Raw genomic sequence first — 26,423 nt, 5'->3', positions numbered from 1 at the left:
ATTATTTGGTAAAAATACCTTAGTTCTCCTTTAGAATAGTTTCAGAATAAGATTCTTGTAAAAAGTGAAAACCTGAAAGACCAGTTATGAAAGCGAACACTTCAATCCAAATGTTAAACTAACGAGCTAGAAAGTTTAAGAGACATACACAGATGGAAATTAAGTGTGCATGCTTTTAGGGACAGAAGGTAAGAAAATGAAGCACAGCTTTACACTGGCAATACCATACATATAGTTATGTAAACAGCAGTGTAACAAAAAGCTCTCAAGAAATCTATCCATACACGAACTAGAATGCAAGCAGTTTTCCATTAGTCAGGCTCATGCATACAAAGCCCTGTAACCATGGAATGCACTATTAACTGTTTTCACTGAAAACTGGAAGCATTTAAAACTTTATCACCGAATAAGCATAATTCATCCTGACTCAAAGACCAGCACAGAATTCAATGGACACCTGAACTCCAATTAAAGCACAGTATTACTTTTTTTCTGCAAATATGTTTTTCATATATATACAAAAATGGCCTGTGAAGTTGGGCATAGAACATTCTTCCAAATCCTTTCAGTCTTTTCTTTGCTACAGCCTTTTATACGTCAGATTACACCTTTTTAAGTATATCATTTCATATCTTTAACTCACGCAAAGCTGCTTACCGTGACAATGACAAAGGTTTTGTAAATAAAAAAATGAAAATCACCACTGAATTGTGTGCATTGGATATTTAGATCTACCAATTATATTAACTACACCATCAGCGTAGATAGAAAATATGGAAAGAACTGTCTTTTTTACTCTATTTCTTGCCATTCTAAAGAGGATATATAAATGTTGGAATGAAAGTTATTGCAGAGGACCTACCAACCAAGCTTTTCAAATAGAAATAACAAATGAAACAAAAAATTTTGAAAAGTGAGATCCTATGAGAAAATATACCTGTGGATTATGTTTCTTTACCCAAATAATTCCATTTTGCCTATATACCCTTACGCTTGTTTGCTTTCAGATCATGTTTTATTACATCATGAATGTCTAATTTTACAACACATCCAGAAAAGGCAAAAGGTTTACTTAGCATTTCAGCTACAACAGGTAATCAGAAAGGGAAAGGCATCCTTAAAGCAGTAACACTATTTAAACAAACTTGTTTAGCGCAGACAAACTTACAACAAAGCTCTCCATAAATCAAAATCCATTGAAGATAAACTAGAATAGTAAATGACCTTTACTCTACTTTCCTATAAAACAGTCCAGCAGAAAAAAAACTGGCTTCACAACCTCAATGTGATAATCAATAACTAAACTTTACCACTAACACTGATCTAAATTACCAAACTGCATGTCAGAGAGACTCAACAAAGGGATCTGGTCTTTCACTGTGACACAGCACAGTCTCATTAGTGAAATTAAAGCAAAGTCCAAGACTGTTTTCAAGACAGCTTTGTTTCCTTAGCAACTGGCATGACTGACAGGTAGTATACTGGTAAAAGTCCTACTTTACAAGGCAACTTCATAGCTTGACTTAACCAGCAATTTAGAAAACTTAGCTATACTTGCCTGAAACACAGCCTGAAGTAACTTAGTTAAAGGCCAAGTAAAATACCAGCAGAGTGAATCCCAGAAAACAGGCTCCAAGAAGCACTTCAGGAGGCCATGAAACATTGACACAGCTTAGTCACACCTTTCAAAACCTTCCTTTCTCCAAATAAAACTCTTAATTGTATTTACCAAAAACCAGCTATTAGGTACCATTTTCATAGTAAAGACAAACTTCCCCCATGCTCTAGAGTCCTATTTAAAGTATGGTTTTTGTCAAGCATTTATCTGGTAAATTTCCCAATAAAGCTTTACATCAAAACAAGGTTTAGCAAGCTGTTTGTGACTGTATGTCCTGCCACGACATGGCATTTATCTGTTAACATTCCAAAACACAGCCTCCCCCCAATAATTTTGTTTCACATTATGCTAACCCACAGCCCATCAAACTTCTCCTACAGACAATTCTGTCTTTCTGCTGGGTCAACTACCTGGTATCCTGGCCATGTCCTAGGGGCACCTGCCAGACAACTGCTACTCAGAGATCTCCTGTAGATTTCTTGCATTCAGCCAAATGAAATTTTGTTCAGAATTTACAAAAGAAACAGAGTCATTTAAATATTAGGGTTTACATAATCATGCACAGCTTGGGGAGGGGTGGGGGTATAAAAAAAATAATTTACAAACCCACACCTTAAAAGAGGGAACATTTACAATAAACAGTGAAAGACAGAGAGCTCCCACCATTAATGAGTTTTACTGCATACGTATGTTTCGATCAGACAAACAATAAATGCAAATATGTTGGAATTTATAAAAATACAAGGACACAAAATTAACAGGAGAGCTGAGTAGGTATCAATTTCAAAAGGTTAAACTAAATCTAATTACATCATCTGAATTTGTTTCCAGCTATGACGATAAACACATGCAGTGGTCTGGCCACATATACAGAGAAACTTTTGGCTGACAGCTCTCTATAGCCGTTTACCTCATTTTAGGTTTTTCTTTGGTTGGCTGCAAGGGGAGGTATCTAGTCTTAATCAGGAGCCTGAAAGAAACTGCTTGTAGTTAAAATCAGACTAGTTTTAATAATTAACTTTGTATCTCAACCCGGAGTAACACATCTTGCTCTCCTGGGTATCATCCAGTAACTGCTTACATCTGCTATGTGAAAATGTTTCTTTGGGAGCAAACTAGGAACTCTGCTTTAATTTTACATGTGACCCAATTTAGGTCCTGCAGTTAAGTATTTCAGCATTCCCAGTGCTACTAAGTTACTTTCTCTGAGAGTCTATCATAACAATGGATAAACTGAGTGAAAAATCCACTTTGATTGCTCTGCGTTGGCTTTTGAAAGTTCGCAGCTGTTGTGTCACAATTGCAGAGAGAAACTGAGCAATCTATAAATGGAGGTTTTATACTTAGAATTTTAAAGCTACTGATTCTTTTTCATTTCTAGAAGACGACAGATAAAAAAAGAGATTTATCTTGTAAAAGGAGGTATGCTTTTATCCACATATACCACTGATCAGGTCGACTGCGTTTACCCATTAGAAGTATAATTTTTACAAAAACTGGTGGGGTAGAGCCTGTCTTACTTCCATGGGAACCTTCAAATTAACATCCTCTTATTATTTTACTGCTTTCTATCGAGTAGGAATTTCCATTATGTGACTGATGTGTTACAGATTACCGCATGCTACAAACCAGATGACTACTACAAAAACCACTATAATTCTTTGCCATCTTCAACATACAGAAGAAAGGCATAAGGATAAGAAAGTCCAGAAGACACTCATCTTGATTTATATAAAATTCTTGTTTGTCTTTAGAAGAAGTCAAGACCTGAGAAAACAGAAGTGGTTCCACAGTGGTGTAATTGCTCCCACAGAGCTTGATGCTACTGCTTTTAACCAAATATAACCTGACAGAACTTTTACTAAGCAGAACTGCAGAAGCGTAATTTTTAAACATGAAATTCTGATTAAACCTCTATCAGAAGCCTCTTCCTATTACCGATCAGAGAGAGACTAAGATTTCTCATTACAAAAGACTAGGTAATAAATATCTGTGTCACAATTATAGCTTTCAACATAATACAAACTTTTCAGGCCAGAGTAACATAAAACTGATCTCAAATTTGATTCAGGACATAGAAAAGTATTGCTATAAAACCAGCATTAGGCATTTAAAGCACATAAACCAAAACTACAACAGTGTTCTCAACAGCTAAACCAGCAGTAATTTTGACCAGTTCCATAAGCGAAGCTGAAAGGTTTAGTTTTATGTGTTTATTACTTGGAACAACAGTATTTTTCCTCCATAGTGAGCATTGTGTTAATACAACCTTATTTTTCCAAGTATGCCATTGCTTTCTCTCTCCACTGCATGTATATTCAGATCCTATTTACATTTGTAAGAAATATATTCACATTTTATTTTCTATAGCTGGTACACACTCCTCTACAGTATTAGAAGCCCTCAGTAGAGGTTCTATCCAGTGTTTTTTAAAGTTTATGGGAATACTTCAACAGGCACCAAATCAGACACTATAAAGCACAAAGATTACACTTATAAGGGATATACTGAAAGGCAAAACCTGTGAGAAGTAGAAAAGTACAGATTAGAAGCCAAATTAAAAAAAAAAAAAAAGAAAATCCTCAGAGATAGTTGTAAGCTGATAATTAAATTAACTGCCACAGATCCTATGTTTTTCCCCAGTTCTATTTTCTTCTAAAGATAACAAATGCCAATATACATATAACTAAAAGGAAAACATATTAGTGAAAACCACAGGGTATGTTTTTGGTTTACCTGAAATCACGTTTATTACACTGTTTTTGGAACAGTCTTAGAAAATCACCTTGTATGGCAGGGTATTGAATGCATGGATATTAGTTTGCAATTTTTCTTAAGCAAAACAAAACTAAACACAAGAGAAGCACCATGTGCCATTTCTTTCACTAATGCCCACCCACTAAGCTGGCTGCAAGTTCTCTGAATTCAGAGGGCTGAATATGTACTTTCATCCTCCTCCCAGCTCAATCTCAGTGCTAACACAAATAAGGCAGGTTTGCCCTTACTCCTCCTCCACCCTTTTAAAGACATGAATCTTTAGCACAACTGCAAATTCAAAGTAGTTTGTACTACTGTTCTTTCGCAGGGCTCCTCAAGTGGCAGAGGGAAAGATACACACTTAGTAGTACTATAACTGTCTTCCAAAAGAAAAAAAATAATTATTAAGTTGCCAAAAAAATACAATACATTTTATTTAAAAAATGTTTTAACTAATGTCTTTCCTCCAGCTATGTTCTGAAACTGCCAGTGCCCATTTTCTCCTTGCAAATTTAATTGTTTTTTATTTTTTTAGATCATCGAACTTATGAGTATTTTCATATGCACTCAGAAATGTTAAGTATAAAAATGAAATTAATTCAACATATTACAAATAAAATCTAGCAAACATAAATCTTCAACTGCTTTTTAGTATTGAAAGCACAAAAAAGTGGAAACAAACATCAAAGGCAGAGATGGCAGTTTTGGTTTCCAACAATACAGCTCTTTTAATGATAAACTAGCCTGAACTATAGAACTATAAACACAAGAACTCACATTAACTCATGATTCTGAATATGCATTTCTCCAGTAAATTAAGGTATTCAATAAAATACGCAACTGTGGCAGCAGTTTTTCCAATAAATGTATTTTGGCCTGAAAGACTAAGATTATTTTGGCATGGTGGGGAGGAGAGGAGGAGGGGAGCAGATGATATTGGTGTAGTGGGTGGTTCCAGTGAGGGGCAAAAACAGGATGCAAGAGAAATTTAACAGCGTTGCTGAATATTTTTCATGTGTGACACAAGGAGAAAAAAAAAAAAAAAAAAAAATCACAGCAACGAGCCATATCTCTATATAGAGCACATAAGAAATGTGTAACAGCGATCTGTTTTTAAGGTTTCTGCCAGATGGGTAAACACCTCAAACACACCCATAGATACTAATGAAAACCACCTTGGCCTCCTTCAGGAAGTCATTCAACACTTCACAGAAAAAAATAGGAAGTTGTTGATAAACTGCTTGCAAGAACTACTTCCTGTAGGAAAAATAATTAGACGACTTTGTTTGCTGGACAATCAGTTACCTCTTCTCATTTTGTAGTGTGAGGAGAAGTTATTACTTTGCAAGAATCAATAGCATAACAGTAAGTTAACACAACACAAGAGTAATTCTAAAATTGAGTGAAACTTCTTCCTTCTTTCTGCAAGCTGTTGTCTGCTATTCCCGTGGCATATTATCTTTTGCCTAGAGAGTGATTCCCTATCTTTCTCCATAGTTCACTGAAATGTCAACCAGCAGCTGGCTAACAGGAAGTGGTTAAAAAGCAATGCAGTTGACATCACCACACAAACCAAGCAAGTCTTTTTCACTGCATGTTTAAGAATGGGCTAAAGCATACAGCACTGCAATGCTGAGATGACTCAGACATGACCACTTACTACACAGGCAAGTCTTAACTTATGAGTTCTATTTAAGTAGCAGTTTCAGTAAAAAATAGTATTAATCTTACCAGCTGTATAGCAAGCATGTCTTAACTCATTGGCCAAAATAATCTAAGTTTTCACTAACGGAAAATTATACTCGGGAGTCCTACTCATAACAGTAAGATGAACGTTAATGAGCGGAGTTCTGGCAAATCGTATGTTGGGCATTCATACATAAAAGGGTCTATTTATCTAGAGGACAAACTGATCTACAGAGTTCTGGTTCAGACCCTACACCACCACTCTCACCCTCCTTTAAAAATATCCATACATGATACGTGTGTGGTGTGTATATAAAATACCTGGGCAAGTAACTGTGCATGCATCAATACGCACAGACAAGTATTTTCTCTCCTGTACACACCACTTTCATTTCTTTGCACAAACTACTATGCTTGTAGTGCTTGACCCATTGATTAGTGGAAGTGACTATATTGCAGACTGCATTAAGTACAGTACTCAATTTTATATTATTCTCTTTGCACTGTAGTATATTATGATAACTATAACCATAAGGCTTACTGACATCTGGAAAAAATCTAACGCTGTTACCTATTCTGCAAAGATCTTTCTAGAGCCTGATTAGCAGGCTGTTCATAGAGTGGCTACAGAATACAGCAAATGGAAACAAAGAGCAATGCAGCCAATCCAACAAAAAAGCTGAATACTTGGAAGTGACACCAAAAATCTGCACATGGTAGAAGGAACCATGTCAAATGTATACAGTATCAGGAATCTTGGTACTCGCCCTTCAAGCAAATGTTTAAGGTATAACTAAACAAGATGAGAGTTTGTAGGTATGACACACAACTTACTCAACACTGAGAAAAGCTTCTGAAATACAAACTTGCTACTCAAAAATAATTCTTACGTTTCTTTGGATTTCCTAAACATACAAAGCAAACATTTTGCTAGTACTTGAAATGTTTTTTACAGGTCTTTATGACCTCCAATGAAGTTGGTGGATCTCACCTGTAGATAGTATTAAACAGCCTTTTATGAACAACAAATGTTCTTCCAAGTGTGAACAAAGCCTTCAGAACTGTCCTCATTAGACTCTCCCATACCACCACATCACCCAAGAAAAGCCAAAAGAAAACAGCCCATTATGCTGTTTAAAATCTCCCAAGGTCAGCATGTGACCCAGCAGGGAGAGGTTCAAAAAGTACAGCCTTTATTTTTCTTCCTAACAACCTGGTTTGTTTCCACTCCTTTCCCCTTCAAGACACATCCTTCACAGCTAGCAGCTCTTTCAATCATTTACTTTGGATGTCTGCTTGAGAACAAATGATCTTGCTCATGCAGATGAGTTTGCCAGACTTGTGTGTACTTTCCAGTCTCAGGCTCTTTATTGTTCTTGCTGAAACCTGACCCTTTGAAATGGATACCAGGACACCAAGAAAGGACAAAAAACTTGCAGGAAAAAAAGGAAAGATTTTTTTATAGTAATAATGAAACTGCAGGAAAGCTTTCCAAGAACAAACCTTTCACTTTGATTTCACCTGAATGAGCATAATTAAAAAGAAACAATTGTAAAAGCATGAAGACATTCTGCATCTCTTAACTGTTCTATTTTTTGTAAAACTGACAGCATAATCAAACCCAAACACTTGTGACAGTAAAAGTGAAAAATCAAGTATCCATTTTTCATGCTTCATAAGCTGGTCTTTAAAAGCTGTTACTAGCACAGTCAAAACAAGGTTTGCTTTTCATTTCAAAACCCAGTTTGTGCTTTCCTCAAGGTCCAATGAGCTACAGCTCTGAAATGACAAACTTACACAATTCCAAAAAAATTCTGTTTGTGCCCATATTCTAGAATATGCTGATTTACAAAACTTCACCAAAGAAATATCACATCTTCAAGATCTATAGGCAATGCTAATTTTCGCATTCCTAATACAGAATGTTTTCTGAAAGTAATCTTCAGGCTCAAATTATGTCAAACAACTGCTGCAACCTCCTTTTGGTTAAAAAAAGCAATACTAATGTATCTGTATGGAAACACCATCGCTATAGGAACAAGAAACGGTTTTAAGAAGTTCTGCAAGCTCTATTTTCATTGCAGACAATGTAGATTTGGTTTTGAAGCTACAAACTCAACTACTTCAATCAAATGCACATATTAATGACAATGTTTTAGCAAGAAAGGTAGGGATAAAGATGTTTTCCTTGGCTGAAACAAGTTTTACGTAAATAACGTACTGTGGTGCCCCTCCCCTCTCCCGGCCCTGAAAATGACACATAATGGGTTACTTAGAGACTTGCAGTTAAATAAAATGTTCAAAATACAGTCAAAATATTTGAAGGTCAATTACGTGTCTTGGTGGGTACACTTTCAGAAAGAAGGACAAGCTCCTGCTCTTTTAGAAGACTACACAGCATAAAAGAAAATGCTCCCTGATGGATTAGGCATCAGATGGTTGGCATGTGTCACCTCTCATCAGTTACAGAAAAGGTGATACTAATTTCACTGCATGAAAAAGCTACAGCTGTAGGAATAAGGAAAGATGTTAGAAGTTCTGTAATTTCCCTTTCACTGCAGGGAATATAGACAAGTTAAGAGTTACAGACCCAAATACTGCAATCAAACACATATTTTCTCATGAGCAGAGAGTAAAGTATTTTGATTGCATACTTACACAATTGTCCTTATTCAAAAAAATAAGAAGCCCCAATATTTTCTCACTATAATAATTTCTAAAGTTACTCTATATTTTTACATCTGTATCATAAAAATGAGGTAAAATGTATTTTGACCTGTATGAGAACTCTGGCAAGATTTAGCAAATCCAGAAGGCACATTGTTCAAAAATCACTACGCACCTTTCACTGATTTTCAATATACAATATAATGTACAATATATGAGCTGATATGGGAGAAATACTGAAGTGGTAGGATCTCCTACTTAAAATCAGGCAAATTTGTTAAAGAATATTTTAAACACACTTAAATTAATTAAAATTCAAAGACTGTAAAAAAAAAACACAACAACAAAACCAACAAAACCCACCAGAGAGATAGCTAACTGAAAACAAGTTTTACTTACTTAAGAAAGTATCTCTGTCCAGATGGCGTCTTAGCCATCTCCCAACCTGGTGGCAAAGGTACATCATCAGGGATCTCAAATGAAGACTGGCGGAGATGTTGAGAAGATGGAGCTCCAGGTCCAGTCACTACTCCAGTGGGTGTAAGCGTCCCTGGAGAAACAGCTCCCAGCTGCAGTGATGCTGGAGAGGAATGAGCTCGGACATGCTGTGGGGTCAGGGCTCCTGCTGTCCCTGCATCAGTGCTGGCCTGCCAGGAGTGAAATTATTCCCATTAAGATTCTTGTATTTCAGTAGAAATGCCACTGACAGAAGACATTTCACTTTAAATGAATGTTTCAGAAGAAAATAGTAAGTTAGTAATTCTAAAGTTCTGCTTATTTTCCAGTTTTTACTGTTCAAGAGAGCCTCCAAATAGGTTGGTATAACTAACTTCACAAGAGCCCTTGCGTAAGTCAAGAAACATTAACTATAAGTATGGGCTAAGTGCCTTTAGTTTTATTTTGAAAACTGAAGTTCTTAATCCTTGGTGAAGGGTTCAGAAAAAAACATGCTTACAGTCAGCAGATCTCATACAGCATATTGCATGGTTCATTACTGGACTTCGCCAACCCATTACCATCGCACCCACTTTCTGCTGGAGGAGTTCATTTCCCGTTCTCCTTTCGAAAGGGGCGTGTGGGGGTGCAAGGAAACCCACACATGCACTCTCTGCAGGAGTTTAAAAAATTGCACAACGACAAAAGCAACAGAGAAATGCCAAATTACTGCAGTGAGTTCGAATGGAGGAAGACTCCTGAACCCAACCATTAAAGAAGACCGAACACAAAATTTCCTAACCTGCACACAAACTACACTTTTAAAGGTACTGGGAGCTTACAAAGAGTCTGCCCATGCTATCCAAAGCAAAGCTTCACCAAACTGCTTAACCAGTCAATCAGAAATGACTCACAAAACCATTCACTAGAGTTGCCAGTCTTAAGTACATAAAACTTCCTTGCCAGTTGTAAATACGTGTCCTCTGTGAAACAGAAAAAGCAGCTCTGAAAACTGGATTAAAATAATATTGACTTTTTTGTGTATATTTACCAATTAATTGATTTCGTAGATACACCAGAACAACATGGACACCTATAATAAGATGCATGTATCACCCTTGCCACACCTCTCTACACAAGGTATTGCACCATACATGAGGCCCCGCTTACATGCTCTTACAGACTGACAATTCTGTTTCACTACATCTGTATGCAAAGCACACGTGAAATTTCATAAATTAAACTGGAACTGAAGTAGCATACATTTACATTAAACAGAATACACAAGTTGCAAATTAACTGAATTCAAGGCATTTTAACTTTTGAGAAATGTGGAGAATTACAAAAACTGGAAGACCTTTTCTGTTAAACAGAATATTTTTGTGGCACAACTAAACAAATAGGAAAAGAAGTCTTATTTTTAAAGGCAGTCCACATGAAGCAAATGTTTCTCTGGCTTTAGCTGGACTTCAAGTTTACATTTTAGGAACCACAGACACAAGGAACAGTGATCCAGCTAAACATGCACTACAGATGAAGACGAACATTCACAAGCAAGATAACCCTAAACTCAGCAGCACAAGCTGTACGAATGTCACAGGCATTAAGTGCATTTCAGACACAATAGCGCTTTACCTGCAGTCACTGTATTTAACAAGACACAGCACTGAGTGTTAGCTGAATATATACCAATGCACATTGGTGCCCAATGGAACTGCGATAAGACTTGCACAACTTAGAAAAAATGATACATAGTAACCTTATTCCTCGCTGGATTTCAGTGTGTTATTAAAGGTCTGCAACTCAGAAGCAAACACAAGCACAGAAGCAACTCAGCCCCACCCCTTTCTATTTTCTTTTCAGTCTTGCAATACGAAGGCCAGACCGATTTTTCGAGTATTTGGAAAATGAATTAACTCCTGGACTGAGAGCGTACGTGCCAAGGTTCAGCCTGGAGTAAGCTTCTGAAGCCAAGTTATAAATCCTTCAAAACAGAAGTTTAATAATGGAAATGTTGACAGACCCATAACAACACGGGCACCAGGCACCGGTACACAGAGCAAGTTTCACTCCTACCGGCTACACAGATAAAAGTGACAATAGCCAATAATAAAACCTATTTTATAGCTTAGCAACAAAGTTCGTTACTTAATAAAACACTTGAGTAGGCACGGCCTCCTTCCAAAAAGTTGGTAACAGCAGCCTAAACATTAACTTTCGGTCGTATTCGCACCAACGCTTGGGTCTTGGCACAGAAGTCACTTCGCTTGAAGCCCGAACGCTGCCGGAGGCCGAGCGCCGGCCGGGCCCCGCACCGCACCGCACCGGGCCGGGCCGGGCCGGCCCCGCGATGCCAGCCCGGGCCGCTCTAGCTCGACGGACCCTCGACGCCGTCAGACCTGAAGGGCGGCTCGGGAATTAACTTCTGAAGTGTGTGTGTGTGTGTGTGTGTGTGTGTGTGTGTGTGTGTGTGCGCGCGGGGGGGGGTGGGGTGGGTAATCCTACTCTGCCCAGCGCAGCGATGAAATGGTGGAAAAGCTACATCCATATTGTTTGACGGGGCGGGGGAAGCTCGGCACAACCTCACTATCCCCCTCAACAGACGGGCAGCCCCACGACGCCGGAGGATTAAAGCTCACAGCGAAATCCTCCCCGTCTTCCAAGCAAAGCGTTTTCACGTAAGTTTTAGGTGCTCCCCCCTCCCCCGCCGCCTTCCCGGCGAGGCCGAGGAAGCGGCCGCGGGTCTCGCCATGGAGCGGATGTGGAGCCCGAAGCCCCGCCGGAGCCCGGGCCAAGGGCCTCCCGCCGCGCCGCCGGCTGCCCTCAGCGCCCTGAGGCGCGGGAGGAGAGGGGCCGCGCGGCGCCCCCACCACCGGGGAAGGACAAATAAATGGGGGGTGGGAGGAAGAGGAGGAGGGCGGCCTCCCCCGAGGCGCGGGAGGAATAAAGGCAGCGAGCGCCCCGGCAGCCCCGGCCGGGCGCCCCTCGCAGCCCCGCGGAGGGCGGGTTCCCGCCCCAGCCCCCTCCCCCACACACCTCCCCCGGGAGGAGCTCGGCGGCGGGGAGGGAGGGCGAGAGCGCGGCCGCCCCGGCCCGGCCCGTCCCCCGCCCGCGGCGCGGCCGCCCCCTCCCCCTCCCCCTCACCTGGCGGGAGTGGGCCTTGGGCTCGGGCGGCTTGAAGAAGGAGTCGGGCAGCTTCCGCAGCCGCATGGGCAGCGTGTGCGGCACGTTGGCGCCCTTGGGGTTCATCACGGCGTTGAACAGCGCCTCCAAGTCGGTCTCCGAGTCGCCCCGCACATGGACGATCTGGTGCCCCGCCGGAGGGGGCCCCGCGCCCGGGGGCTGCGCCGCGCCGGCCGGGGTCCCCGACACCGCGCCCGGGGGCTGCGGCGCGGGCTGCTGCGAGGCCGGGGACTGCGCTGCCTGCGGCGGCTGCTGCGCTTGAGGCTGCCCAGGATCCATGGCTCCGTCGGGATCCCCCGGCGCTTCCCTGGCGGGGCTCGGCGGCTCAGAGCCCGGATTCCCAGTCCCGCATGCCCCGCTCCCCGGGCCGCGGCTCGTCCTGCTGTCGCCGGCGCTTATCACCCCTCGGCAGAGAAACCGACCCGGCTGCAGCAACTGGCAAAACAACTCGGACCGTGCGGCGCTTCCCCGAGCCCGGCCCAGCCCGGCCGGCGCCTCTGTCCCGGCGGCGGAAACTAACTCACACAACACACCAAACAAAAGTTCGCAGTTACGCCCGCCCGAATCACTCTCCGCCGTCGACTCCGCCCCTCCTGAGCCCGCCCGCACCGTATCCGACTGAGGCAGCCTGTGCCGCGGCAGTCCTCCTGCGCGCGCCCGCCCGCACCGCCTCCCGCTCGGCGGCCGCCTGGCGCGAGGGGCGCCGCCCGGGCCCCGCAGCCCCGCGCCGCGCGCGGCCCGCACTCGCCCTGCGCCCGGGCTCGCCCGCCACCCCACCGCCCTTCCCGGCGCGCCCGCCCGCACCTCTCCCGGCTGCCGCCCGCCCGCCCTCCGCTGCCGCGGAGCGGTGCCGCCAACCACAGCTTTTTTTTTTTTTTTTTCCTCCCCGAACTTCTATCCCAACTTCCAGGCGGCCGCTCCGCCAGCGGGTGGGGAGAGGCGGCCGTGCTCCCCTCCCCCGCCGGCCTGCGCCCGCAGGGAGCCGCTGCCGGGCAGGGGCTGCGCCCCCACGCACGCGTACCGCCCGCGGGACCAGGCGGGGACGCGTCGGGCCGGGACACCCCCCAGCTCCGGCCAGCGCCCTCCCGCAGCGAGGGCAGCCGCGGGGCTGAGGCGGCGGGGCCCGTCCCCTCTCGGGCTGAGGCGGAGGCCGGGCTCGGCCTGCCGGCCGTCGCCTCACCTGGCAGTGGTGGGGCGGCCGCGCCCCGGGCGGCGCCGGCCTGCGGGGCTGCTGCCGCGGGGCCGGGGGTGGGGGCGGCGGAGGGGGGCAGGCCGGCTGGGGGGCGCCTGACGCACCTTCTCCCGGTCCCGCAGAGGTTTCACTGACTGTGGAGCTTCCCCCGGCATTTACGCGTTGTGGCTCTGAAGGGCTGGCTCAGGAAGAAGGGACGAGACGCTTTGATAAACGCATTTTATTAGATAAAACGGGTGAGGGGGACAAAACTGCCAAGAAAAGAAGCACGCCTTTTAAACACAGGAAAAATTGTTGCTAACTGCATAGTAGCATCTGCGTGACCTTGTAGCTCTGCAGAGCATATCACCAAGGAGCACATACTTCCTCGTAAGAAAACTAGGCAATGTCTACCTGAATTCATGCAGAGAGGCAGCCACCTCCATTATAAAAGTGGAGAACAGCTGGTTTTATAACTAGTTATTAAATAAGCTTCCACCAAAACAGTGGTACAAAGTATGCACGTGTCGCTTGCAGGGATCCACAATCAAGTAGGCAAACGTCTGCGGGTGGCTGTGGCTTGAGGGGTAACACAGGCCATTATCACCCTGCGAGGAAGTAAAAAAAGAACTCAAACAACAGCATTAGCCACAACATGGGCACCCATGAGAGAATTCATAAATGCTGAATGAAATGTGTCATTTTGTTGCAACTGTAACAGTTTGTTTCATGGCAAAATTGAATACATACGGTCATTTATTTAAGGGAGATTATGTACCCTTGAGGTTCCTGATGCTACAAAATGCACGGTAGTTCTGTCTGTATAGCTCCAATAAACTTGAGGTAAATATTAATAAAAAATGTGAAATTTAACATGTATGCATGCATTTACACAATTAGAGCCTAAAATACAGATGATTAAATACACAACCATGCAATCATGTTTCCTTTGAAACAGAAACATTTAGGGACTATATTAATATATAAAGCTTGTTCTATCAGTAATTCTTTTTCACTTAACATTTGCTAATGCATCTGTTCAGTTTCAAATATTTGCATTTAAGGAAAACCCTCATTACAGCTCTTATTGACAACTTTGAACTGTTACTGAAAACATTTTGATTGCCAGACCTCAGAAAGGGTCTGAAGGGAGTCCAGACACCTAGCTCCAAAATCCTTGCTCTGAAAAAACACGTGTTCAGCTGATGACTAACACCAGAACTGGGCTCTTCAATTTAACATTGTACGTCTGCACGTCAATAAAAGCTTCAGCACTGATGGAGCAGCACAGCTTGACACACACTTCATATCCATTAGGGACCAAGGAACTAGAGGGGGGGATTTTTGGAGGGTTGATTTGGTTTTACGTATTCAGTCGGGTAACTGAACATCTGAAAGACCAACAAACAGCTGACACCTCCTTGCTTTTAAAATGTATAACAGTTTCCCCTTGTTCCACAACACCTTTATACAACAATTGACGAGATGTAGGTTCTGTTCCACTTTTTTTTGCCTGAGGGAAATTGATATATTGCATATGTTGTCCATTTTCTCCAGGAAAATTTTAAACTCCCGGACTACAGACTATTCCAGATTAGAGGCACATCTCTTTCGTTGAAGCTGTCTTCTTTTGCATAAAATAACCCATCTCTTTTTGGACCAAAGGAACATGAAAACTGTAACCTCTCCCAGTGGTTAAGGCAGTCAGCTTAGAAGGGAAAGGTCTGGGTTCCAATTTCTGCTCCAAGGACCATTTGTAAAGTTTATCCAGCAGTTGTTACTGGCACCCCATTTTCTCTCCTGTTATTTCAAAGAGGATGAACCCCCTACTACATGTTCTGGTGTCTTCCTTTGAGGGATTATTCAACACCATAAATCTTGAATTAAGATAAGCACCACCATAAAAATCATTGTTTAAAACAGGTAGAGATTTGATAATGTTTATTCACAGCATTTTCTGATGGTAGTCCAATGCTGCAAGCTGAAAATAACATTCTATTTTTAAGTGGTGCAGCATACAAACTCTGTAGCTCCACTTTTAAGATGCCTAGCTCTCTCCAGGTATTTTTCAGGGATATGTGTGTAACACCGGATTCCCAATATCAGTAAGGAGAGCAAGCTTTAAGATTTTACAGTACTCAGCATCACAATGCCTTTGCAGTTTGATCAAAAAATAACCTAAGCTCATGCACAAAACTGGAAAAAAAAAAAAAAAAGGGCAAAAGAAGACCAACATGCAGATGTGACTGCTAGTTAAATTTTTTTCCCATTGCTACTGAAAATCCCACTCCTGCAGTCCTTATGGAATTGACCAACATCAGTTGAGGTTTTGACTGTTTAAAGGCAGTGTTAGCACACTAAAAATTTGTTCAACTCACAAACAAAAACAACTTAAGTTCTGGTGATGAGGCATTTCAAGAAACTTTAGAATATACCAAACCTAGTATGAGGAAAACAATAAATATAACCTAATTAAATGAAAAGGGTACTTAAATTTATTTTAATTAGTAAAAGAGGTCATTAAACCCCCCAAAATCCTTGAGCATAAAGACTCTGGAATCTACACAGTCTTGCTCTGGGTTTTAGAGCAATAAGGTGCATGTACATTAATTCAGAATTGAACAATTCCATCTGCAGTGTGGACTTCAGACATGCAGGGGGTGTAATGATTGATTTACTGATGTTAGAGTAGGATAATTTTACTTTTCCATTGTAGGAACACAGATAATCAGCTGATGATTTAAGAGTACATATGCATAGTATAATGCATAGCATAATAAGAAATAAAGATAGTGCTGAATATCTCTCAAAACTGCATAATTTAATCAACTTTTTTTTTAATACTTTTTGAACAAACTATGCATTACACTGATTTCTAACACTGCTGTAGTTCAAGTTCAGGTAAAGAAAGTTCTAAAATACAAGCCAGCATTCAAACACTTCAGCTGTAACATTTTATTATGTGCAAGCCCTAAAGCTCTCAAGGGTATTTGGAGTTTGACAGAGTATTTGGTCACAGGATTTTAAGTTCTCTTATGATGCCCACATCTGTCAAGTTTTAATCCTAAACAGATCTACTAACATTTAAAACTATACCTTAATACTTTAAAATGTTTGCGTCTCTACTAGTGTGCTAGGTAATGTTTCTAAAACAAGGGCTTCTTAGCCACAGCTTAAAAACCGAATAAAAAGGAATGGATGGTGTCAGGATGCTGTTACATAAAGTTCTTAATTCCTGATTCCATTTGTACTTCAAATATACAAGTATATTAATTTGTTGATTTCTTAATCCAGCTTGCAAAAATGTGCATTCTTCTAGCTTCTCAGCTACTCAAGTCTCTTTTACCAGAACAGGTTTTTTTATTTATATCAGGCTAAGAAGGTATGTCCACTTCTTTCAGATACAAACCAAGGAAACATGGCTTAAAAATTGTCAGCTCAACATGAAGATCATAGTAGCACACTTTACAGTTATTTACCAAATGAAACTAAATCTACTGCAGAAATGTAATTATCTCCTTGACAGAAACTTTTCTTCAGGAGCACAAGATATTTGTGCTCCAGTAGGTGCCCTTCCTGTAATTTTCAATTTAAATAGTTTTGATCCACATAGCCATCAAACAATCTAGACATACACACTCAAGCCTTTCTCTATTCTGAGAGAAAATTCTTCAGGATGTTCTTTAATGCAAACCAGAATTTCAGAATTCTCCTTCACCATGCAAATTTTCGGAATGTGCAGTAAAGCCCAAATTTCCCCTAAGGCTACAGGGAAGATAACCTGCTCTGTATTTACACTGGATTTTCTTTTGTCCATCCATTTTTTTTGTTTTCAAAAGGTTTCTGAAGTTTTTCTTTTTTTTTCTTGTCTTTTTTTTAATTATTTTAATACTGATGATATTTCATGTATGACAAAGAGAGTTAAATATCAGCTCTTAATTATCATGCATCTACCTAAACATAGAAATCTGTGAAGTTCACATCAATATCTTAGATTCAGAGTTGGGGAGGAAACAGTAATAACAGAATAACAAGTTACCAGGGTTTTGCTTTTTTATTTAATTTTTGTTTTATTTTTATTACAGTCTGTACCCTGGTAGAAAGGTAAGTTTTGATACACCCATGAAGTGCTTATTTTCAAAAACCTTTCAAAAGCCTTTTATGAATCACACATAATACTCAAAATATGATGACCCACAGGTGAACAACTGGGCTATTGGCAACTTACAGGGAAGTTTGTGCAGTCTGAAATGACATCAGCTAGTTCTTTTGAAAGGGGGTACATTATCTGACATTTAATTATTACATATTCTGGTTACTCAAGAAGAATTTGGAGTAGTTCATCCTACTGTAACAATTAAATGACAGATATGCTGAACCTAGTAAACATGCAGCCAGTTCTCAAACTTATCTTGATGATAAATGTATGATTTTGCAAGAAAAACAGATAGGAATGAGACTTGACAAGGGAGGATAAAAGAGGTTAGCACTCATCTCACCTCTGCAACCTTCCTTGCAATCTTTACAGGAACAGGAATAGCAATACAAGCTATTCAGAAAGCTCTATGAACATTTCTAAAAATAAAACTATACAAAGTCAAGTGGATTCTTAATTCTTACTGTTATCTCAAGTAGATCTAAACCCAGAATTATTCAGACCTAAAGATATAGTTTTTTTAATAAACTAGTTTCTGGATGATTATTATGACTTCAAGTGTAATCCAGTAAAACTACTGTTAGTAAACTACCAAATAAAACTTTAGTTGGTGCTTATTGATAAAGAGTTAGTAAAGAGGGCGAGAAAGCAGGATGAGATCAGGGAAGGAATTAATGAATAAAAAAATTACAACTATGGAAAAAAAAACACCTTTAAATTGGAATATTATGCTTTTTTTTTGGTGTAAATGTCAATTCATTATTTTCATATTATGCATGTTACTTCCAGTAAAATTCTGTACCAAAAAATTATTAATACTTACATACGCAGACACTCTGAAGACTGTAGAAATAATATGTATTTCTTTTGTTTCAGGATTCTTTTGAACACTGAAATACAGGGGAATAATATATGCTTAGTACGTACAATAAGCACTGATTATTAGAAACCTTCATTTAATAAATAAATTTTTAACATATGCAGTCTTCTCACTCAAATTTGATCACGTTAAAATTCAACTCGTGGCACACTGACCATGAAAAGGTACATTGACCTTTTCAGATAATATGGATATTGTAACATTTTACTGAAAACTATTGGAAGTATCTAGTCATGTGAGTTGGTTTCACTGTTTTCAGCTACTATATCACAACAATATTACCCAGGCCAAGATTACTCTAATATAAAGTTTGCATTTTGATAGCTATGAAAAGTTACTCAGCTAAACATTTTGTAAGAATCTTTTTATGTATTCTTTGAGAAAAAAAAAAAAACTTGCAAAGTGAATTGCATCTTAATGCAGACTATAAGAAGTAGCAGCAGAACTGGTGAAGAAATGCAGACTTTAGTTCATTTTTAATCAATATATAATTACAGTTTAGGTTCATTTTTCCTCCTTTTGAATGTTGTATATATAGACAGCTATGCAGCTTTGTGTAGTATTAGTTCTACATTTTTGTATTTCTAGACTGTGTTTGTTGTGAAGACTTCCATTTCTTCCATCATAATTAATAAAGCACTAAGATATTGTTGCAAAGCCTCCAGGTGTCTCAACATAATTTTTATGTTTATTTATCTTAATATATTTTAATTTTATATGAAATACAATGTATTATAAATTATAATTAATGATTTAAATTTAAGTCTTTTAAAATGTATCATTTTCCCTCAGGCCTGCTTTAAAGCGATGCTTGCATTTCTTCATAAATTAGATCATGTAACTTCTATTAATTTATCTAATTTCATAGATTCCTATTTACATTAACTTACTGTGGAGCAGTTGAGCCTTATAAATTCCATACTTACAAAGGTCCACGAAATGCATATCTCAAAACCTGCCTTGTCACAAACAAGTTCAGTTCCCAGGAAAGGTCCCAATATAGCCAAGCTGCTAGGGGATGTGTGTTAAACGCCACCAGCTCCACACCAGCTCCAAGCAGTCCCCCATTACACTGCTTTCACAAAGCTTCTTTTTATAAGAACAAACAAACCCCAAGTCAACCAACATCTTTGTTCATTCAAATCTCTCCAACCAATAAAAGAAATTGACTCTCTGATTATCTGATTTGCACTTATGTGCAAATTAAGCCTATAATGTGAAGTTGATCTTTCCTGTGGTGAGTCAGTAATGAAGCTTTATCAGAATTTTTTGTTGCAACTGACACGCTGATCTAGTCAACACTGACACAGCACTGCTGAAACTGGTACTGACCCCAGCTGTCTAGACGCCTTACCACCCCTCTAGAGATTACTGCCTTCCCAGCAGGGACAGCTCAACTGGTTCATGACTCAGCTTCTGAACCACTGCAGTTTACAGAGCAGCATATTAAGATAAACTAACATGGGTGACAGTTTATGCTAACGTACCGGGCTGTAAACTGCAGCAGTTCAGAAACTTTAACCATCTCTGCTGAAAGAGTAACAACTTCAGAACAAGGTATAGGAGGTTAGTGGGGTTAGCACTTTCTACCATATATCACCACCCCCAAAAGCTACTGTTGTATTTAAGTTACTCAGGCTTCATATTCTTGTGTCTGAAAACAATTTCTGATTTCTTAGTTTTTATTTTATACCAAAGTAAGGGGTGACAAAGAACAAGTTTTCCTATTTATTCCACTGCCTTGAGAAATTTTCCCCTTGTGGTTAGCTTCCTGTACATCATTTATTCAGACTGAGTATTTATTTCTAGTACTTCAGTTAATTTTTAAGGCAAAATAATTTATCTGCCAAAATCAGATGAGATTCTTCCCTTGCTGACTTGAAAGAAACCAGGAGGTTGCCTTTGACAAGCTCCTTTGCTCTATTTTTTTCCTAAAAAGTTTTAGAAAAAACCACCTTGTCTTCTTGAAGAGGATAGTATTTTCTTAAAAATAGTCTTCATACCTCTGTTCTTTCAAATTGTTAACTTCTAAACTATTCCTTGAACATGGCAGTTCCCTCACAATTTTAATGTGCATCTATTCTTTTTATAAAGAACAAACTTCCTTATCGTATCTCAATTCACTTTGGGTTCTATTTATATCCTAACCTTACTGGCAATATTTTATTAGGCTTTCCAAACATTAAAAGAACAACTCAATGCTTTCACATAAATGCATTTATTATGGGGGAAAGGGCATGGAGATGGCACAGAAGGAAGGAGAAGGAACAATGACTGCAAGATACTACAGCAGGTGTTACCATGGAGAGACACTGTCAGAAAAATCAGGGGTTAAGTACAAAGGACAAGATTTATCAACAAAGAGTCATAGATTATAATTAATAAGTTTTTGACATGTGAATGTATTCTTTAAACCAAAATATAACAGCAAAGACTTTGAAATTATTTAGGTTACATGGGATATGACAGCACTAAAATCTTGGATGGATTCAACTGGTCACAGACATTACTGCTGGATTAGTAACAGACAACAAGTTGTGCATTAATTTATTAGGAAGTAATTATTATTCATTTTACAAAAGAGAAGATGCCTGCCATTTAATAGTTGTATGTGGAAGTTCCTAACTGTGCTTGTAAAATATCTAGAGCAGTTAATTTCAAAATATTATTGCATTCTTTCACAATAAAGCTATATGCATGGAAATGCTTTAATAAAATTAAATCCTAAATCTTTTGACACTATTTTGAATGCTAGCTATGGAGTTAGGAAAGGCTGTAAGAAAGAGAAGTGGGGAAAAGCTCACAACAGGCCTGCCACTCCCAGCACTAGACACTTCTGTGGAACTCTTCATGCCAAGGCTCTTTGCCATAATAAAAATTATTACAGGACCAAATGGTGAGGGTTTATACCTCTATAAGCATATCATGATCAGACTAAGTTCATTTGTGGGAGCTAATTTTTCAATGCACATCAGCTAGCAGATATTAATTATTGTACTATCCATTTGTTTTTCACCAAGCCTTCCGAGCCCTCAAAACTTAGAAATCAAAGCTTAAGAGTATAGTTTTCAGAATTTTTTAATACCAAAAAGTTTTTAGTACTGCTTTACAAAGAGTAGAAAGTATCCAGTATGACTGCAATCCAACATGAAAAGAAAACAGATGGAGGGTAGCAGTGTAAAAAATAAGAATGTCAAGGATAGTTGGTATTCAACAGGACTTGGAACTGTTCGGTAAACAGAACTTAAGAGACCACCACTCTCATTAGCAATTGTTTACTGAAAACAAGAGACCATAAGAAAGTAATTTTCATTGCTTTATTTTCTGGTATCATTTGTGCGAAAATGAAGTAAGTAGCACAGTGCACAGATTGGAGTAGAAATTAGAAATTAAGTCAAGACTGTGGCATCAGTGTCCCTTTTCAAAGCTGCATTGCTTATCCCTTCACTGGCTTTTTCTCTCTTAAGATGGTGGTAAGAGAATAGCAGTATCATTCTGGATAAACTGGGAGCAGGGGGAAATGTGACAAAGCAGGAGACAACTGTGATTGTGCAGGGAGAGGGAAAGCCTGAAATGTCAAGATCAAAAGCTTTTCTCATGGGACCGACAGAGAACTTAGTATCAAAGGAGCAAGATAAAAGATTTAGTTAAGTTGTGAGTTTCTTTTTCAACTGCTAGTCAGCGTTAATACCAGCTCCACTGGCAGTGAGAAACCAGCAGACATTCACAAGCACAGAAATGGAGAGGAACATGGTAGATAAATACTGAAGATCAGTTATGTCATATAAACTGAGTAGATGTATTTCAAAACTTCGGAGGACAGAAAGTCAGCTGGCAACTGGGGAAAAAAACCACCCAAACTGAAAACACCCAAACACCAAAAAGCAGAGGAAGGGATCTTGACAGATTTTCTCCTGATACTGTATAAAGGACAGAAGTAGCACACAAGAGAAAAATCACAGAAATATATAAAGTGCCAATAGGGAACAGGCTGAGGGTATAGAAAAGGCAGACCTTGAAAGCAGGATGAGACGGTGGAGAAGATTTTGGCAGATGGTTTGTTGTTTTTTTTTTCCTTAAGCAACAAGAAATATTTGACATCCTTATCAAATTTTACAGCAGGAAAAGGAAAAAGAACAGGAAAAAGTTTAAGGAGATAGGAAGGTAAAGAAAAGGAGCAAAACTGGAACAAAATGTGAATGAACATGTTCAGGATAAAACAACTCAAAAGCAGAGGGAAGCAATAAAGTAAAGGAACTGATTGGATTTGTGCTTTATCCTAGGTCAATTCAACAACACAAGGGCAGAAACAGCTGTAGTCAATGCAGAGTCAACTAAGGCCAAGGATTAGAGTAACAAACAGCTTCTTTCAAGTGCAGAGTGAACAATTTAAAAGAAAAGGAAGGGTAGAGCTGAAGCACTGATGGATCCTCATGTCATACTCTGTTTTTCTGAAGAACCCACTTGATTTCCATCTGTGTATTCTATGACAATATCAAAACTAATCACACTAATAAGAAAGCTCTGGTGACTAATCATAGTATCCAAATTAATATATGCAGCAATCTTAAATTCATTATTTCTACAAAAAATATTCTTGGAATATTGATAATGCTCAATTTTTCTGTCAGTGGTTTCTCTAAAAGTATCAACTGTTCTACTGCTACTTTAATAATTTATTTTAGATGATGCTGGGGAACAGCACCTAAGTCAACTTACACCCTGAAAAATACTGACCATTAGAAAATCTGAAAGCTTCTTAGAAGTTATTAACAATTTGTAAGCTGCTTTGGTTCAGTATTACCAAAAATTTCCAGATCCAGCCAAATATTTTGTTTTAAATATTTTGTTCAGATACATCAATCTATATACAAGTGCTACAGAAGTAAATAAATATTCAGGTGATTAAGAATCACTGGGTCTAATCCCTTCACTGTATCTTTGTTCAGACATACAAATTTTACTTTTCGGTTTATCCAAAGACATTTTAAGAACAGACATAATAGTGAATACATCTTAAACAATTTTTTTCCTAATATGCTTGTATATAATCTTAAAATAGGAGATAAAGTAACAGTTGGTCATCACACCATTCAAAACAGAGCTGAGAAAGAAGAAAAATATCAGTTCCTACTTTAAGCAATTTGAAGTCTTTGTAGTGTACAACCTAGTGCATTACTTAATATCCACATTATCAGAGTTGTACTATCATTTCAGAGGTCTGCAGTTGTTTTCCATTGTTCAGGTTACTGTTGTTTATACTAACACACGAATACTTACTATGAGTGGCAAAGTATAATAGAATACAAAATTTTAGTAATATCATTGATGATACTCACATTTCCATTAGCTTAGCTAGGAACGAGTCTTTGCTAACTAACCACTAACCAGGAAATAAGAAATGTTGTCAATTGCATTTGGATATATGAAAACAGGGCAAAACCCAGCCTTTTTTTCCCCTGAATTTGAACGTCTGATCCATCACCTCTAATCTGAAGAAAAAAAATACATAAAGTTCCATACACCAGACCTAGTAAAAAAAGTGTGCTAGTCCACTGTGTCATGTTAACAGCCAGATTCTGTCACCCTTAGCTTTACGCTGCAAGAACTGTATTTGTGGAATTAAGAATGCCAAAATCCTATTGTACTTAAAAAAATAATATTCATCAGATAGAATAAAATATATACAGAACTAAAAAATTCAACTAAATTATTTGATTTTTAAATCCTAAGCCAAAAACATCTTAAAATCCGTCCAAGACTATATATCCAAGACTTAGCTGATATTTTATCAATGACAGTGGGAACACAATCTGGTTCCAGTGCCATGCCATGTTTTCAGTAGACAATTACAGAAACAAAAATGTTTGAGATGGAAGTGAATTATAAAACATCAATGTCCATATACATAATATTAAAAAGTTTTCATGTCAGACAATTAAAATTGCATCTATTTTGCCATTAAACTACTTATCATTGTTACCTGGTACTTTGATCATTGAAGGCAAAAATGCTTGCAGATTGATTAAATAACAGCCTCACTTTTGAAGCAGTAATACACAATAAATATAAACAAATTAACACAAGGTATCTATGACAGCACAGCACGTACATATACAGTTGCATAAAACAGAAAACACTTACCTCACCAAGTCTTTATATAAAGCTTTTGTAGTTTGTAAGTATGGATCAACTACATCTTCAAACTGGCAAAGAGTTCCTCCAATGCAAAGATGTTTAAAAAGACAGAATAGAAATTCCTCACGATCCGATTGACTGAATAAGTCATAATGGTCTGAATCTTCCAGAAGCAAGACCTTGTGGAAGAAGAAAATAACAATGAAGTCAAATAGATGAAAATTTCTTATTTGAGATTAAGTTTATAAACAATGCAACTACTTTGGAGTTGACATCCATATAAAATATATGAACTAGGGATGGATTTAAGTACTTCTCTTTCTTCCAATGATGCAATTATGTTCAAAAGTTATAGACATAATATAAAGCAGAATCACTGTCAGATCTGTGCCCACAAGACATAAGGGAAAGTTTTTCAAGAGTCTTGTTATTCACTGGTTAATTGCTCATCATGCTAATGAAGCAATCAATAATCTGAAAATAATCTAGCTGTATTGGGTATGTGGGTCACTGCTAATTAGTTTGTCTTTGATAACTTTGCTTATGTTTGCTTTTTTACTCTCAGTTTGGAGAGTTATGTCACATTTGTAAAGCAATCCCAAGGATCTCCCAGAGGGGATCACACAAACTCACATCATCCTTTACTGCAGACTCTAGTAAGCCTTTAACTGTAGCCTGGACTAACCAGACATGCTATCCAGCTGCCCGCATGTGTCTCACCTGCCTTTTGCTGCACTATCAGGTGAACAGAGACTTGCTAGATTAGTCCCAGTGCTGTGCACCGGAAAGGTGGACAGGAACTGTAACTCAGTACAGCTACAAGACATTTAAGTCACATCAGCCAAACTGCAGACGCCAACCCAGGCAAAGCTAGACAGGAGCTTACTGCTCTCTGGCCCTCTTTATAACAACACTATACAACCTGAGTAAAAAGAGGTCAGAGCAGCAAGTGTCGTTGATGGCCACCTCATCTGTACCCAAACCTTGTTCCTGGTTGAAGCAAGAGAAGACATGGCAGGTAGGAAAGAAACCTGCAGTTTTGCAGCTGAGGGCCAGCCACCCTCTGACACCAGGCGATAGACAGTTTGCTGCCCCCTACAGTCTACCATCCTCGTGTACTGAATAACTCGATCTGGAATTTTGACGCCATTCCTGGAAGATTTTGACTCTTAATTTTCTGCCATTTTAGGTTTTAGGAGTAGGAATCATGTTCATTTCAAACAAAAGTGAATCCTTCAACTTGAAAAAGCAGACACACACATCCCTTCCAAGGAAAGGAAAATGGAAAGAGACTGGAACTCCAGTGATTTATTTTAAATGTTGCCTCTAACTTTCCTACATCCAATATACTTAATTTACAGAAAACATTTCACACATACTCAACTTAGAAATAAATACATAGTATTTTTAGCTGCTAGGCTACAAATCACATCTGAAATTCAAACATGAGCTTGCATTCCCTCCTTTTCCCAGAATTTTACAAGACAGACCAGTATTTCAGGCCACATCCGGTAACCAGTGTCACTGGTTCAAATACATTGCCTTCAAAGGATTTGCCAAGTGCAAATGAATGCAACTCTATAATTATTAAGTACTTATGTTGATTATATATACAAGGAAGAGTAAAATCCAGTTCTCCCACACTATGCTTTGCTAATAATAAACAAACATAAGTAAAAAATATTGGTTTAGATTATGAAGTCAAAAGAAACACAGTGAAGACATACATTGA

The 26,423-nt window shown here is 39.3% G+C and overlaps 2 protein-coding genes across 9 annotated transcripts in view; both read right to left on the bottom strand.

Annotated features, from left to right (window-relative positions):
* The window catches only part of YAP1 (Yes1 associated transcriptional regulator), a 98,603-nt gene extending 85,734 nt beyond the window's left edge, over positions 1-12,869 (bottom strand). For 2 of the 8 annotated variants that reach the window (XM_080376494.1, XM_080376493.1), the window contains exons 1-2: positions 12,308-12,868; positions 9,128-9,375 (exon numbers count right to left, since the gene is read on the bottom strand). In XM_080376494.1, the coding sequence (XP_080232620.1) occupies positions 9,128-9,375; positions 12,308-12,625 (566 nt within the window). In that variant the 5' untranslated portion in view covers positions 12,626-12,868. Of the gene's footprint in view, positions 1-9,127; positions 9,376-12,307 lie in introns of all 8 variants that reach the window. The other 6 variants (XM_080376488.1, XM_080376489.1, XM_080376492.1 and 3 more) reach the window with 5 other exon arrangements.
* Positions 12,870-13,105: 236 nt separating this feature from the next.
* Positions 13,106-26,423, bottom strand: part of CFAP300 (cilia and flagella associated protein 300) — a 28,582-nt gene continuing 15,264 nt past the window's right edge. Inside the window, exons 5-7 of the mRNA XM_080376508.1 lie at positions 24,698-24,870; positions 18,497-18,563; positions 13,106-14,125 (exon numbers count right to left, since the gene is read on the bottom strand). Of these exons, the coding sequence (XP_080232634.1) occupies positions 13,994-14,125; positions 18,497-18,563; positions 24,698-24,870 (372 nt within the window). The 3' untranslated portion in view covers positions 13,106-13,993. The remainder of the gene's footprint in view (positions 14,126-18,496; positions 18,564-24,697; positions 24,871-26,423) is intronic.

This window comes from Falco punctatus (assembly GCF_963210335.1).
Source record: "Falco punctatus genome assembly, chromosome: 2".
Taxonomy (NCBI): domain Eukaryota; kingdom Metazoa; phylum Chordata; class Aves; order Falconiformes; family Falconidae; genus Falco; species Falco punctatus.
The sequence above is the reverse complement of the archived record's forward strand: the minus strand, read 5'-3'. Positions and strand labels throughout refer to the sequence as shown.